Source organism: Cololabis saira, chromosome 9 (assembly GCF_033807715.1).
Source record: "Cololabis saira isolate AMF1-May2022 chromosome 9, fColSai1.1, whole genome shotgun sequence".
Lineage (NCBI taxonomy): Eukaryota > Metazoa > Chordata > Actinopteri > Beloniformes > Belonidae > Cololabis > Cololabis saira.
In genome coordinates, this window is record NC_084595.1 from 40,972,735 (window position 1) to 40,989,764 (window position 17,030).

Consider the following 17,030-nt stretch of genomic DNA (forward strand, 5'->3'; position numbering starts at 1 on the left):
ATATATATATATATATATATATATTTGGCTGCTGCTTCACGTTAACAGTTCATTAAATGTCAAGTTGTCGAAGTTAAACGAAAAAGTCGATTGATAAATTGCTCCTTTCAGACAAAAAAATAGTTTGGAAAGAGCATTAGCGCCCATTCTTTCAAATCTTCTTTTCTTCTTCTTCTGTTTTATTGGCGGATTGCAACCAACTTTATGGTGCATACCGCCCCCTACTGTACAAGAGTGCGTAACATCATTTCATTTAGCCTGTTTTTTAAATTTTATTTATCAGCCTAGTGTCTTTTAAGAAATGAATTAGTGCCTTTCTGGTGATTTCAACCAGAGGTGTCAAGTAACGAAGTACAAATACTTCGTTACCTTACTTAAGTAGAAATTTTGGTTATCTCTACTTCACTGGAGTAATTATTTAGACGACTTTTTACTTTTACTCCTTACATTTTCACGCAATTATCTGTACTTTTTACTCCTTACATTTTAAAAACAGCCTCGTTACTCTATTTCATTTCGGCCTTTAAAAAAAAAAAACTATCCAGTTAAATTGCTCCATCCGGATAGAGTGAATTTGGTTGTGGTTTCAGATGTTCTTGTCCAGTTTTGTTCTTACATCCGTTCCCTCAGATTCCTGCAACTAAACTTGGATGTACATTCCAATAAAGGTTAGGATAAATGATAACATGCCTCTGAAGTTTGACTTTTTGCACCATTACAATACTTATAGGCAACTAGTCATCATATCTGCTGCTCTCTGAAACACATGTTAATGCTCAATAGTACACATATGATTCTTTAATATATTTGCATTATACTAAGATGCATTCATTTTCAATGGCTTTTGACCTTAATGGCTTTTTCCCACTTACATTACTTTTACTTTAATACTTTAAGTAGTTTTGAAACCAGTACTTTTATACTTTTACTTGAGTAAAAAACTTGAGTTGATACTTCAACTTCTACAGGAGTATTTTTAAACTCTAGTATCTATACTTCTACCTGAGTAATGAATGTGAATACTTTGGACACCTCTGATTTCAACCCCCTCTCCCTCTGTTCCCAGTATCCCCCTCAAATTCCACTCACATCCTGCCTTTTTGGCTTTTTCCTGTAGCCTTTCTCTTTCTATTTCATACCTGTTACAATACATTAAAATATGTTCACTGTTTTCTTTTATTCCACAGTTCTCACATTTATCACTATCCCTTTTCCCCATAACATACAAAGTGCCATTTAATCCTGTCAGGTCCAGTCTGAGTCTTGTTATAACTGTTTCCTCCCTTCTGTTCCTTTCTGTATAATTCTTTGTTATGACAGACTTTTTGTATTTTGTGATATCCCTGTCCTTTCTGATCTTCTTACCACCTTTTCTGCCATATTTCCATTCCTTTCTTCTTTATTATTGCTTTACCTTCTCCTTTCCCTAGTGGAACTGGTATTGTTAGTTCCTTTTGCAGAGCCATTTTTGCTAATTTATCAGCAGCCTCGTTCCCTGTTACTCCCTCATGTGCTGGTACCCAACAGAACTGTACGTCTATGCCACATCTGTGTATTCTTAGTAAACTATGATAAATATCTATGAGTAAGTCTTCTCTGCACGTTGTTGTTGATTGTATACTTTCCAATACAGCTATTGAATCTGTGCATACCACCACCTTATCAGGACTGACCTCTTCCACCCACCTTAACCCAATAAAGACTGCCACCATTTCTGCAGTATATACTGATAGTTGGTTGGATAATCTTTTGGAGATATTTACATTGAACTCAGGGATATACACACCTATTCCCACATAATCTGTTTGATTTTTTTGACCCATCTGTATATATTTTCAGGTAGTTGTAATAACTATTTCTCAGCACTCGCTTTGACTCCTACTTCATTCATTCTCCATTCTTTTTTCTGTTCCAGTATGTTCATGTCTATCTTTGCTTCTGGGAAGAGCCAAGGAGGTATATTACTCATCGCCGGTGTGTACTTAGTGAATTCTAATGTCTCCATTCCATATTCTCAGCTTTCATCCCTTGACCACCCAAACCCATGTCTCTGGAATTTAGAGTATTCCCAACAGTCTTTTATTGTCATTGTTGCAAGGTTTTCTTCCCCACTCCCTTTTAATCTTACCCAGTATGTACAGTATGTGTCAGTTTTTCCCTTCTTAAGTCCAGTGGTGTCTCTCCTGCTTCTATTAATATTGCGTTTATGGGGGTTGACTTATGGCTCCTATGCATATTCTCAGTGCTCTATCCTGCAGTCTGTCTACTTTTTGTAATGATGTCTCTGCTGCTGCTCCGTATACTATACAACCATAGTCTATTGTTGACCTCATAATTGCCCTGTATATGTCAATTAATGATTTTTTTATCTGCCCCCCAGTCACAGCCGTTTTATAATACATCCATGGTCACAGCCTGTCCTTTCTGATCTTCCTCCCAATTATTTGAAATCAACATCCAGAGCCGTTATCGTGACGCAGGCACGCCGTGTTCGCAGCGGTGCATGATGGGTAACGTAGTTCACAAGCAGCTTGTTTATCCAGGGCATCCTTCTGCAGCTGGGCTTGAACGTCTTGTACTTTCGACTGTTTTGTTCCATTTACTGCCGATTATGGTTCAGAGTGGAAACATGAATGAGTGAACTTGGCATTTCGGTTGCAGAGCTGTTATTTTCCTGCAAGCAGCGGCTTCTGGAAAAGGTAAAATGACAGTTTATTCATCCACGATAGCAACCTAGCTACGTGAGCCGAAACCGACGTTATTTATCCGTGATTTAGTCTTTTTTTCTTTTTATGCTAAAGCTTTTTACTCGAATGTAATATTTTTAAATAGCTTAAATTGAACATCGAGGAAGTCAGCCTGTTATACAACACGAAACAGTGAGACTGCTGAGATTGATTTGTTGTTCTGCCCTTTGATTTAGTATAAGTAAATGCAACATCGACTTTTAACCTGTAACTGTTAAATATGTATGTACTTTGAAACATTATTCATGTTGATTGTGATTAATAAGTAAGAAACAGCGCTGTGTTGGTCTTTGGGCGGCTGATACCTGACACCGTAGGTGTGGCTCAGGAACAGCCGTTTATAGGCTCCTCTTCTCAGCGTTATTTATGGTTCCGCGTCACATCGACGCAGAACTTACGGCGTAGGGTACGCGGCGACGCGCACCCTACGCCCTAGCTACGCCGTCGATTTAACGCAGAACCATAATTCAGGCTCTACTGTTATTGTCAGAGGTGTCAAAAGTATTCACATTCATTACTCAGGTAGAAGTATAGATACTAGAGTTTAAAAATACTCCTGTAGAAGTATCAACTCAAGTTTTTTACTCAAGTAAAAGTATAAAAGTACTGGTTTCAAAACTACTTAAAGTATAAAAGTAAAAGTAATGTAAGGGGGGAAAAAGCCATTAAGGACAAAAGCCATTGAAAATAAATGTATCTTAGTATAATGTAAACATATTAAAGAAGCATATATGTGTACTATTGAGCATTAACATGTGTTTCAGAGAGCAGGAGATATGATGACTAGTTGCCTATAAGTATTGTAATGGTGCAAAAAGTCAAACTTCATGTTCATGTTATCATTTATCCTAACCTTTATTGGAATGTACATCCAAGTTTAGTTGCAGGAATCTGAGGGAACGGATGTAAGAACGAAACTGGACAAGAACATCTGAAACAACCACAACCAAATTCACTTTATCCAGATGGAGCAATTTAACTGGATAGTTTTTTTTAAAGACCGAAATGAAATAGAGTAACGAGGCTGTTTTTAAAATGTAAGGAGTAAAAAGTACAGATAATTGCGTGAAAATGTAAGGAGTAAAAGTTAAAAGTCATCTGAAAAATAATGACTCCAGTGAAGTATAGATAACCGAAATTTCTACTTAAGTAAGGTAACAAAGTATTTGTACTTCGTTACTTGACACCTCTGGTTATTGTTCTCTTACAGTTTAATGTCAAATTGTTTAAATATGCTTTTTTTTTTTTTTTTTCCAGGATGAGAGATCTCCAAAGCATCGACAGTGTGCTGCTGAAAGAACTCAGGCTATGTTGTGCCAAAGAGTCCAACTTTGTTCCCAGGGAGGCGGGCCTGAAGCTGATGGAGGCAACTCCTCCAGAGGTGACCCACTTATTTCAATGTTGTTGTTTTTACTTCGTTTGCAGATGTTTTTGGTTTGCTGAAACGTATGCTGTTTCCATTTATGACCCTTTTTTTTTTTTATAAAATTGTGTGTTTTATTTTAGAATCTCAGTGGAGTGTCTGCAAAATGCAGAGATAGCAGAGTGGAAGACCTATGGGGCCTGACCAATTTCTTTGGCTACAGCACCCAAACCTTTGTTCACGCTGTCAATTTGCTTGATAGATTTCTTGCCCTTATGAAGGTAAATATTTTAGTTACCGGTATATTAAAACATACTACAATGTATTGCTCGCTCGGGTGTGAGTGTTGCATGTTGATATCACATCTCCAACATCTCTATTAGTTTTTTTTTCTCCATCTGTAATAAAAACTCCATGAAAATATGCAGTAAATATAATGTTAATGTTATTTGCTCCTTTCACCAATGTTATATGTCAGTTGTAGATGATTCGGGACTCTTTAAGATTTTAATTTGTATTCAAGATTCCTAAATGTGTGTGCAAAGCACCTCACAGACTTGAGCTGGCAGTGACATATGTACTTTACGTGCTTCCACTTGGTGAACTGGTATGACCCTTCAGGGCCTCTGGTATGAGTCTGTTAGTTGAGCCAAAGTACAGAACTTAAACCTCTGGTGAGGCGGCGCTTAGCTTTTAGGCCAGCTTTTGACTCAGATAGACATTACTTTAATTGATTGGAGTGCTTTATTACATTTACTATTATACTTATTTGATTATATATTTGCACATCACTTTTAGCCTTTTTTATTTTGTCTTTTTGATGCAATGTTCCTTTCATTTATATTTGATGTTAGTCCAGTGTGGTCTGGCTATGGCTTAGCATTAAGTTATGAAGCATCTATACCTATATAAAAAAAGATAACTAACAATAAGAATAATTTACTTTGATTCTTATTTTTATTAATTGTATTGTCATTGTGACAGGTGCAACCCAAACATGTGCCATGTATTGGGATCTGCTGTCTTCACATTGCTGCCAAAATGGTTGAGGAAGAGATCAATGTCTCACCTATTCACGAACTCATTCGCATCAGCCAAAGCAAGTTCACTGTGTCCGACCTCAGCCGTATGGAGAAGATCATTTCAGAGAAACTCTGTGTGGAGCCAAAAGCAGTGACAGCCTTAACCTTTCTACACCTCTATCACTCAGCTATCACCTCCCTGACTGCTGGAAGGTACGTGTTTCACTTTCTCATACTTGCTGCTCTTATTCCAGTTTGCATAGAGCTGGGCAAACAGATTTCTTGTTTGTGAGGTCGGTACTACAGGATCACATTAGGATTCCCTCTATATTTTAAGGGAGGAGATCCCAAGCATTGGGAGACTGGAAGCCCAGCTAAAAGCCTGCTTATGCCGGCTTGTTTTCTCTAGAGCAAAAGTAAGACTTGTTCTCAGGTGACAATTAGTCAGCATAAAAGGATTTGCTGGAAACCTCAAAGTTAACCATGCTCTACCTGCTCCGTCTTCCTTTCTCCGCAGCCATCAGTGTTGGCACTGTCCCTCATTGCTCAGGACTTTGAATCTCTCCAATCAGTCTCATTGTCGAAGATCGTCCAGCAATTCCAAAGGCATCTAAAGGTATGTTTTTGTTAGGAAAATAAATCTGCTAAAGACAGAGAAAGGATCCCTAATCTACACATTTTTGGATAATATTTGACACATTGCATTTTTTCTGTTTCGATTTATCTGTGATGTCATTTTTCTATAACCATCTGCAGCCTTTCAGATGCCTCTTGTTTTGTCTTCTTCCCAGATCAGTGACAGTGAGCTGCTCAACTGGAAAGAGCTTGTGACAAAGTGCATGGCTGAGTACCGCTCTAGCGAATGCATCAAACCAGACAACAAAAAGCTTGTTTGGATTGTGTCGAGGAGAACAGCGCAAAGTCTGCAGACCAGTCATTTCAGCGTACCTGGCCTGCCAACTATTCCTGAGATGAGCTGGGATGAAAGCGAGAGGTTAATAAACCCGTTTCTATTCATCCTTCTTTCTGCCGGTGACAGGTAGAATTCATGTCCTGCTGTCCCAAGTTAGAAGAAGTTGGAATGGTGTGAAAACAAGTCAGTGTTGCAAGTTTTACATCAATCTCTCAGGTCGGATTAATCATTTTTAACTACATGGTTTTATGCTCTATTTTTGTTTTGAAAGGATCATGATACTGCTTTTTCTGGTTCCTAAGAATCTGGGCTAACATTTTAAAATGTCGGCCTATTCAACAAAATGTTAATAATATTAAACAAAGACATGCATCCAGAGAGGCACATGCATATTGGAAGAGGTATTGGCTTATAAATGACTATAAATGAACGTTTCATCATTTAAACCAAACAGGTGTCACAGCCAGTCTGCTCTAGATGTATAATCACATTGGATCATACTGTTCAGAAACCCAGTTTTACAACTGAAATGGTGGCTGCTTTTCAGCACCAAAGCTGGCCGATCTCACTAGATAATGTTTCAGTGAGATTTCTTCACTGAAAGAAACATTTGAGGATGTATCTGCTGTTGTCTAATGACTTAACCTCTGCGGGCCGGGGTCATTGTCTTGTTTATTCTGCTTGTTGCCTGTAGATATCTGTGGCTCAGGTGGTAGTGCTGTTTTTTCCAACCTGTAAAGTTGGATTCCTGGCCACTTCACAAGTCAAAGTGTCCTCTACCAAGGCACTGAACCCCACATTTTCTCTGGTGCATTCGTTGGTGTGTGATAGTGTGTGTGAGGTGGAAAATCACTGTCTAGACATTTTTGTACATTTCTGCCCACTAAGGGCCCGATTTACTAAGATCCTAAATAAAGAGTACTAAATTGCGTGTGCACTGAAAAAGTTTGCGCGTGCTGTTTGCGTGTGGTTTGCGGGTGATCAACTAAGATTGCGTGCACAATTGATAACAGGTGCAAACAGCAGTATTTAAATGAGGTGTTGCGTGTCTTAAGGTTTGCGAGCGCAGATCTGCGCCATGGAGAGTCTGGATGGAATGCACAGTCACAAGTCACAAGCGCAAAATGAAATTTGACGAGTTGGAGTTAGAGATATTAGTGGAAGAGGCAAATAAACACATTCATGAACTACAGCAAAGAAATTTAAACATTACCAAAAGAAACGCAATATCAGAGAAAACCTCGATAGAATAAATGCAGTTGGTAACACAAAAAACGGAAAAACGTCTGGTTTTTCATATTTCAATTTGGTTTGTTTGGGTTTGCGTGACCCCGCGGTGCTCGGCATGATCTGAGGAGAAAAAGACAATCAGACACAGAGCTGGAGAGCGCTTTGATTCAATCTATTTATGAGTTAAGTTTTTATTCAGATGTCCACAGTATATTGCAAATATTATATATTATATAGCAAACACTGACAGTAAATGTGTGACAGACGGGACCATCATATGGCCGTCGATTTAACGCAGAAGCATAATTCAGGCGAAGCTGCAGTCTCTGCGCTGATCCTGACACAGCGGGTCGGAGCGGATGGTCATGATGTTTAACCTGTGTTTTGTGATTAATAAGCACGGGTTTTAATTAAATGTAATTTACGAAGGATGATTTCACGTTCAATAAGATAAGTAATCAATAAAATACAAAGTTTTGCAGAAAGGCTTGGCCTGCTTGTGGGCGAGTGGAGGGGGGCACAATAAGAGAAGGTGGCAAGATATAAGGCGGAGAACTAAAGAAAAAGTGGCCTTTAATAAAACTTGTGCAACCATTTTTAAAATAGCATGCAGCAGAATAAAGACTCTCTCTGCGTATTCTTTGATTTTGGACGTCGCCTCCTTGTCACAATAACGGCAGCAGCAGATTAGCACCTTCCTTTCGAACGTATTAAATACAGACGCAATCACAATACGCGCAACTACTTTCAGGCTTGGTAAATCTCATTGCGCGTGGTAAATGGACCAATTTGCATTTTCCCCTCCCAGTATTTAGGATTTCTGCCGGGTACGCCCTATATTGATTATTCATCAGGGCAAAAGTACTAAATGAACAGCGTGTGCAATTTTGCGCATTTCAGAGACGCAGTCGTCTTTGCACGCTGTTAGTAGATCAGCTGGCACTTTGGTTTGCGGGTGCTGTCAAGTTTGCACACGTTTTAACACACGCAAACCTTTAGTAAATCGGGCCCTAAGACCGCTGTATGAATGTGCATGAATGAATGAATTAGTGTGGTTTAAAGTGCTTTGAGTGCTGAGCAAGACCAGAACAGTCCTGTAAAAATACTATCATTTGCTTTTTTTTCCCTTACATATTTGTTATCATCATTATCTGGTCTCGCATTTAATAAATATGATGGAAGAGTCAGTAGACTGGAATCCTTTTCTATCCTGATTGACAGCCTGTTCAGTTCAGATTTGATTACAGTAAACACTAGACAAAAAAATGTCTGGTTATATTTGCTCAATACTTCATCTGTAGTGTTTTAGAAAAGTAATGTTTCAGCTGCTCCGGGCCTTAATATTCCCATCTTCAATACTTTGAATCTGATCAGACATCTTCTAGTTGTTATTTTTGCCTTCAGTTACTGAGAGGATGGATTAGGATTAGTGAAGGCTGTTCTGGATTTTAAAATTAATGCTCCATAAAACCTGAACTTTATTGATAAGTGAGATTTTGTGTGACATTACCTGAACAATGGCTTACGACTGCATGGGGGTGGGATTGGCATTTAAGCACAATTGTGCACTAACGGATGCCTCTTCCCTTGCAGCGAGGATTCCTGCGAGGACATGAGCTGTGGAGAAGACAGTCCATGTGGTTCACTGGGAAGCGACGGTGAAGGAGCCTTCTTCCCCTCCATGTTTCTCGCCCGCGGAGAGTGACTGAGTCTCGATCATGCACTAGAAACTGAAGTGTGATTTTACTCTGAATTGTATCCCGATTTTAGGGGCAAACGTGCGTGTGTTTCATTTGTGTGTATTGTATAGGTCAAATATGTATGCAAAGTGAGGGTTTTTCCATCAAGTGCCTCTGTTAATTCACTTTACTGTCTGTTTCTCTGGTGACCATAGGACATATCTAGATCAAGCAAAAAGAGACAATTGCAATACTTTGGCAGCTCGGTTATAATATTTCCCAAATGTTACAAGTTGTTCTCTTTGGTGTTTGTGTCCACATTCGGCACATTCCAGTAAAAACAGCGAAGCACAAGAAATGACTTCCGGATCGTACATTCAGTTTTTAATGCCAGCTATCATTATTACATGTCCTCATTTGGTTTTATAATATATTTATACTCCATAGTACCATATATACTGTGTATATATATATACACACACAGTATTCTCCATATGAAAATGTATCTCCATCCAGATGTTATTCTCATGAGTCGTATGACGTGGTAAGAAAATGCCAAACTGTAAATGCATGGATATATGTTGAAACACATGATTATCAAAGCATGTTGCTGATGTTTACCAAGATAAGCTTACTGTAAAAAAAGAAAACTATAAAAAATGTACATAAGTTGTAAAAAAAAAAAAAAAAGAACAAATGTTTAGTGGTGCTAAAGATTATTGTGTGTCGATTATGTATGCGTGTTTAGAAATAACCATTGTACAATTAAAAAAGAAAATGCTTTTGTATCCGCTTCTTTGTTTCAATTCTGTTCCCTCAGAATTTTAGGGATTTCACCGTTTGCTCAGATGGTGTTGCTCATCTCTATTTCTGTCCCACTCACTTCCTCACTATACAAGCTTCTCTTTGTACTCTTATCTAAAGAGGAGTGTGCATCAGTGAGGGGGGGTTGGGGGTTAGGGGGTTGGGTTTGGATGGGGGAGGAGGTGGCGGTGATGATGATGATGCTGCTGCTGCTGCTGGTGGACGGGGCTTGTTGTGTGCGGCTGGCCGGATGCGCTGACACGCATTTCTGCCCAATCTCCTTGATTAAAGCGGCAGTCTGGGGGCTCGGCGTCGCTGGCGGCGGAGGGATGAGAGCGGAGCGAGTCTCGGAGTCTCCATCATGCATCCGTCGACACCCGCCGGCAGATTCTGCGCGACTGTGTGAGCAGATTCTGCGCGACTGTGTGAGCCGCCGAGCGCCAGCCCGCCCCGCAGCATCAGCATCACCCGCAGCATCAGCAGCACCCGCAGCATCAGCACCAGTATCATCAGCATCAGCAGCATCAGCAGCATCACCCGCAGCATCAGCATCAGCAGCGGCCCTCACCATGGCAACATGAGCCAACGCCTCGCCGCAGACACACGCAGGGAATGAAAAGGCTCCCACCATGGTGCGCATCGCCAAGGCCCTGGGTTTGGTGATCCTGTGCGTGGTCGTGCTCGTCCTGTCGCTCATCAGCTACGTGTCTCTGAGGAAGGACAGCTTCTACGCCTCCTCCAAGTATATGGGAGGCCCGCGGATCATGTTCCACGCGGGGTTTCGGTGAGTACGTGTTCAGCAGGTCGTCGGGACGAGCGTAAACAGGTGCGTGGCCCCGCGTGGCCCTGCGTGGCCTCGCGTAAACCGGGACGCGTTCAACAAAACCGCGGAATTGAATCGAGTCACTCAATGGAAATGCATATATTAAGACATTGGCCAATATTTGTAGTTCAACAACCATTTTTTTTGTAGTTCCAAATTGCTTTCAGCAAGGTAACCCGGTGTTGTGCCAGAAAGTGATTGCCTGCCAGAATCTGATTTCTTCTGATTTGTGGCCGCGGGAGCGCGCACAGCAGCCCGTTGAGCGATAGCGCTAAAACGTCAGATTTTCAGATTATGAAGCTCAAGAATGAGATCAAGTCATATTTAGGCAGAAACAACTTTTCATTAACTGTATTTGGCCATCAATCAATTTTTGGCAGGTGAAAATGCCTATTTTGTGTTGTAGTGGTCCTTAAAAAGAGTTAAAAGCAATCCTGTGAGCTCTAGTGTTTATATTGTGAAGCTCAAGAATGAGATCAAATCATATTTAGTTAGAAACAACCTTTCATTAACTGTATTCGGCCTTCAATCAATTTTTGGCAGGTAAAAAGACCCATTTTCAGGGGAGAAATCAGATTCTGGCAGGCAATCACTTTTTGGCACAGCACCGGTGTTCTGCCAATTTCTGCTCCTTTGCCAAAAAATGCTACCTAATGGTTTTCTACCTTTGTAGAGCTACAGTTTTACTGTGTCTTACTCCCTAAACCACTTCCTTTCCCCCCAAGTGGCCCTTGTCGCTTGCCAGGCCGTTATTGTAAATAAGAATGGTTAAATAAAGGCGAATGAATGAATGAATATCAAATAAAGCGATAGAATTGTTTTTTTTCCCCCCTCTTTATCGTATAATGTTCACAAAGTGTAATGCAATTCATGTCATGGGTAGTGTATTTTGAAGGATCAAATACTCAACATCCCATATCGATTTAGCGTGGCAATCAAACTTTGAAAATCGACTCTCCGCATGCGCAGAACCGCAAAGTAGCATTTCTCTGCAGGGAGCAGAAATGGGCAGAACACCGGCGGTATAAAAAATCCTAATTTCCAGGGGTGCCTCCAAAGATTTTTCATAGGGGGGGCCAGATGGGGCCACTTAGATTTTTGGGGTGGAAACCAAAACTAAAAGCCATCATTGCAGGATTTTATTATACTGTTGGCTCAGAAACATCTTCTGATATGCATTTGACCCAAATGATTTGGGATGAAACACATAACTGACGATAGAATCTATGTGACCGGCAAGTGTATTGTATTTATTTTTTTATTGAGACCAATGGGGTGGCCAGCAAATCTGTAGGGGGGCCGTGGCCACCACATGGTGGCGCCACTGCTAATTGAACCTCTTGCAACATGAAAAGGACACCCACATTTTATATATATATATATATATATATATATATATATATATATATATGCATACAGAGTTACCTTTATCACAAAATATTATAATTCATTAGTTTGAATTAAAATAGAGAGTAAAACCTGATTAAATGGATTATACATTTTAATATTACAATATACAAGACTACTTATTCATAAATAAATAAATAGAACAGGGACCAGTCAGGGTCTGAGTTAATGGTCCAAACTGGTAGAATGGAGGCAAGTGAAAAGTAAATATAAACTTAAATCTCTTATTTAATTACAGAGAGGAAAAAAGTGCAAAAAAAGCAGGTAAACTTACAAAGTCATGAAAAACCAAATGCAAAAGCACATAGAAGCAGCAGAGCATTCGAGAGGAGCTGGGACTTTGTCATTTGGTTCAAACTATTTTGTACTATACTTGGTGTATAGGTGGTGTGTGATTTCTGGATTATTTTCCAGGAGTGTATCTGAATATATGTCCATACCTGTATTTGTGTTTTTGTGCACTTGTGAAACATCATTACTGACAGCCAAAGTACCGTTCCAATTCAAAGTCCTCATTTAATTAAGCATGGTCGAAATCCATGGATGTGTTCTTTCTCCGCTTTTTAATCCAGGATGCATCCAGTGGAGACTGGAGAAGATTTAAGATGGCCGGCATTTAGTATATAGTTCCTCTAATTTCTTTCTTTTTTTGTTGATTTATGAAAAAAAGAGCATATTTCCAAATTTTTTTGCAATATTTTCAAAAATGTTTGCGCTGTCTCATCAAGTAAGGTGCAGTTCTAATTAGGCAAGTATGCAAGTATCCCAAGTGTGTAGCACATTCTGAGATACGCAAGTCTAAACTTGGAGTCCTGGGTATTGAGAAAGTGCTCAGTATCCAGCGGATTTACAACTTCACGCTCTGCATCTCTTCATGCAGCGGGCCCTTTAATGGAAGCTCATCACAGAAATCACAAATGCATCAATGGGGGAAAAAAAACTCCAAAATATTCACAAATCAGGAAGTTTACGAAAGCAACAAGTAAACCATGAAAACCTGAAATAATAATAGATAATTTGTTTCAATATATAATATATGACGAAGTACCATCACATAAGAGCATCCAAAATTTAAGAAGAATTAGGAGGAGGAAGGACAAGCCACAGCGAGCTATTTTTCTGCTATTATATAATGTTGACTCAGATTCCTTATGTGTTGTTTTGTCAGGTCTCAGTTTGCCATGAATTTTCTGAACCCATCCTTCATTCCATTAACAACTGCCCTAAATGAGGAGCTCCAAGGAAAACCATCCAAATGGAAGTTCAACAGGACAGCATTTTACCATCAGAGGTGAGAATTTGATTCTGTTAATAAATCTAAAACACGCACACATAATCCACTTACAAAGGAAATATTGTTAAGCTGCCCATTAAAGTGTGGAAGTGTTTTTCTTTTTCAGGAAAGAGATTTTCAGCTTCATTGATATTCCCACCAACTTCTCCCTCACCAAGAACAGCGTGCGTGTTGGCCAGCTGATGCACTTTGATTACTCGAGCCACAAATACGTCTTCTCCATCAGTAACAATTTGAAGTCCCTGCTGCCGGACACGTCTCCTATCCTCAACAAGCACTACAGTGTGTGTGCTGTGGTGGGGAACAGCGGCATCCTCACCGGCAGCCACTGTGGCCCCGAGATCGACCAGGCCGACTTTGTCTTCCGCTGCAACTTTGCCCCCACCGAAGTCTACTCCAAGGACGTGGGGAAGAAGACCAACCTGACCACTTTTAACCCCAGTATCCTGGAGAGGTACTACAACAATTTACTGACCATTCAAGACAGGAATAACTTTTTCCTCAACCTGAAGAAGCTGGAGGGAGCCATCCTGTGGATCCCTGCCTTTTTCCTTCACACCTCTGCCACAGTAACTCGGACACTGGTGGATTTCTTTGTCGAGCACAAGGGTCAACTGAAGATTGAGCTGGCCTGGCCGGGAAACATCATGCATGACGTCAACAAGTAAGAAATCATTCATAATTTGAACACAGTTTAAAATAGAACACTTTGCATTACGAAATCTTAACTATGCCGATCTCATCGACTTTCAAAAACATAACATGTGCACAATTATAATTGTATCAAACTTTTGGGGTTAGTGCCAAGTTTGCTTCACTGAATGTTTTTTTTTTGTCATTGAGTTGTTATAGCAAAACACTCACTTCACCTTTGTATAATGAGACCCTTGGTGAAGCAAAATGTAATCCAAATAGAAAAATATAGGACTGCAACTAAAAACTAAATGTAAAATATAACAAAATAAAATAAGAGATTTAGAGATTTAGATATTAGACAGTGTATATAAAGAATAGAGGTACATAAATATAAAACAGTAATTTTCATTTATAATGAGGTGGCCGTACTGGCTGATTTTTTACAAATGATTGTGTTTTTTTTCTGGATATTTTCTTCACCGTCACACGTGGCTACACCGTGCTTGTTTAACTGAAGCCAACGTGGAAACACTCTCCAGCACATGGAGTTTCTCAAACCACTCCAAGGGCTGACACCAAATGTCTCCAGGTTAAAAAGGCCAGTTTTCCAGTAAAAATAAACATGCCTAGAGCCTGGTTCCTGACACGGCTTTTGGGTTTATGTTCCTGTTTTATTTTGAAGGGTATGGAGAGAAAATGGACTCAATATATCTGTGCGTGCGTAGCACTTGATTTGTGTGCGTGTACATTGGTTTGTGTGTAGATTTGTGCACTTCTATGTGTGAAACAGGGTTTGTAAACCGTAAAGAACATTTTGTCTGTAACTTACCCGAAGTTACGAACAGCAAAAAATATGCTGTTGAAAAGCAATCTGTGATAATAATAATAATAATAATAATAATAATAATAATCATAATAATAATAATAATCATAATAATAATAATAATACATTTTATTTATAATGCACTTTACATTACGGAGAATCTCAAAGTGCTACAGTTTGATAGTTAAAAAATAAACAGAAATAATAAAATCAAGATAAGAGATAAAAGGGATAAAAAGTCAAGACATGGGTAAAAAGAGAATAAAACAATAAAAACAGCTACTAGAGAAAAAAACAAAAGCATTGTTTAGTGATAAAATGCTTTGCTAAGAAGAAAGGTTTTTAGTCCTCTTTTAAAGTTGTCCGTGGTTTGTGGTGCCCTTAGGTTGTCAGGGGGGGCTTTCCAGAGACGTTGGGCAGCGACACTAAAGGCCCTGCCACCCATGGGTGCAGAGTCTGGTCCTGGGAACATGAATGCGGTTAGTGTGAGGAGAGCAGAGGGAGGTGTAGTGGGTTGTGGGAAGAGGAGTTATTTGAGGTAGGGGGGAGCATTTCCATGGACACTCTGGTGAGTGAGGAGGGAGACCTTATATCCAACCCTGGTGGAGACAGGAAGTCAGTGGAGTGAGTGAAGAGTGGGGGTGATATGGCTGTGTTTCCACACTCATCAGGATCCTAGCTGCAGAGTTTTGGACGTACTGGAGCCTCTGGAGACTCTTGCTGGGGAACCTGATGGGAAGTGCGTTACAGTCGTCCAGTCTGGAGGAGACAAAGGCGTGGACCAGCTTTTCAGCATCTGGGAGGGTGAGGGTGGGACGGAGTTTGGCGATGTTGCGAAGGTGGTAGAAGGAGATCTTGCAGAGCTGATTTATGTGGGAATCAAAGGAGAGTTGGGGGTCCATTTTGACACCAAGGTTGGTGACAGATGAAGAGAGGGGAATGTTGTGGCCAGAGAAGGTGATGCTGGTTATGGATGATGACTGGGTCTGGTGAGGTGTGCCAACCATGATCGCCTCTGTTTTGGAGCTGGTCAGTTGAAGGAAATGTTGCTCCATCCACGCCTTTCTCTCCTCCAGACAGATGGTGAGTTGTGAAGAGGATGACAGTGGTGACGGGGCTGCAGCTGTAGTTCTGACATAAAGTTGTGTGTCATCAGCATAGCAGTGGAATGAAATTCCATGCCGGCTGATGACTTGGCCAAGGGGAAGAAGGGAGAGGGTGAAGAGGGTGGGGCCGAGCACAGACCCCTGGGGGACCCCACAGGTGGCAGTATGGGGTTTGGATTGGGAGTTACCAAGGGAGATGCGTTCTGTTTGATTTGTAAGGTCTGACTAGAACCAGTTGAGGGCTGTGTCGGAGAGACCAATGGTGTGATGAAGCCGGTTTAGGAGTATGTCGTGGTCAACTGTGTCAGAACTGAATAAAGCTCATGAGACTATGGAAATGAACATTTTGTTGACTTAAATTATGTGAAAGCGGTAAATGCTTTTTGAATGAATACCAGTGTGCAGAAGACATTGATGTATTGGAATTATTCCTTTTACTCTTAAAGTACCTGACGGACAGTATTGGAAAGACATAAAGTACTTGTTTTTTTGGCACAACAAACACTGTGAAAGACTGAGCCAGACAGTCCCATCATCATGCTAATTGTGTCTGTGATTTTATGTAGATGTTGGAAAATAAGGCTGTGAAAATACTAACTTTTACATCGTAGACCTTGACTATACCTGCAGAGATTTTGATCCCACATTTGTCCACATTAAAGTTCAATAACCAAATGAAAAATGGTGTAATGGTTTAATAGCATCTTTGTAATCACCAGTATCTCTCCAAAAGGTCAAATAATTTGAGATAGTTGGAAAAGACATTGTCTTGGAAAAAATAAACGTAATATCTGTTAATGTACAGGATCATCCAGGACATAAGGCTAAAGGAAACAAGCTGTGAAGAAAACAGCATAACTATGACCTACTGATGTTTCTGATGTCACATAACAGCATGATTCAGATAACTGTGTGGAGTGGATTTTCTGAGTACTCCAGGATACTCTCAGATAAGATAACCATGCTTGATTCTACATATGCCTCGAATTTGAGCTTCTTTTTGTATTAAAACTTGGGTTCGATTGGCAGCATGCCCATTCTCAGCTGGAATACCCTGCAGCATGAGGTGGACATAACTAATGGATGGATAGAGAAAAAAATCATAATGGAAAAGAGATTATGGCGACATTTTGCCGACAGACCATCAGGGATTAGTCATGGTATTTTGTGTTGCGGAGTATTA

The 17,030-nt window shown here is 40.1% G+C and overlaps 2 protein-coding genes across 3 annotated transcripts in view; both read left to right on the plus strand.

The window, feature by feature from the left end:
* The first annotated feature begins 2,529 nt into the window (after nt 1-2,529).
* Nucleotides 2,530-9,407, plus strand: LOC133451157 (cyclin-G2-like). The gene is made up of 8 exons (XM_061730114.1): nt 2,530-2,699; nt 4,005-4,128; nt 4,254-4,391; nt 5,095-5,345; nt 5,470-5,548; nt 5,650-5,748; nt 5,924-6,126; nt 8,869-9,407. Exons 2-8 carry the CDS (start codon nt 4,006-4,008, stop codon nt 8,978-8,980), a joined length of 1,005 nt encoding a protein of 334 aa, XP_061586098.1. The 5' UTR covers nt 2,530-2,699; nt 4,005; the 3' UTR covers nt 8,981-9,407.
* Nucleotides 9,408-10,271: 864 nt separating this feature from the next.
* LOC133450742 (sia-alpha-2,3-Gal-beta-1,4-GlcNAc-R:alpha 2,8-sialyltransferase-like) overlaps nt 10,272-17,030 on the plus strand; it is a 10,836-nt gene continuing 4,077 nt past the window's right edge. For both annotated transcript variants that reach the window (XR_009783122.1, XM_061729589.1), the window contains exons 1-3: nt 10,272-10,542; nt 13,157-13,279; nt 13,389-13,946. Coding sequence is in view for 1 of the 2 variants with exons in the window: in XM_061729589.1 (XP_061585573.1) it covers nt 10,388-10,542; nt 13,157-13,279; nt 13,389-13,946 (836 nt within the window). In the remaining variant the exon portion in view is untranslated. The remainder of the gene's footprint in view (nt 10,543-13,156; nt 13,280-13,388; nt 13,947-17,030) is intronic.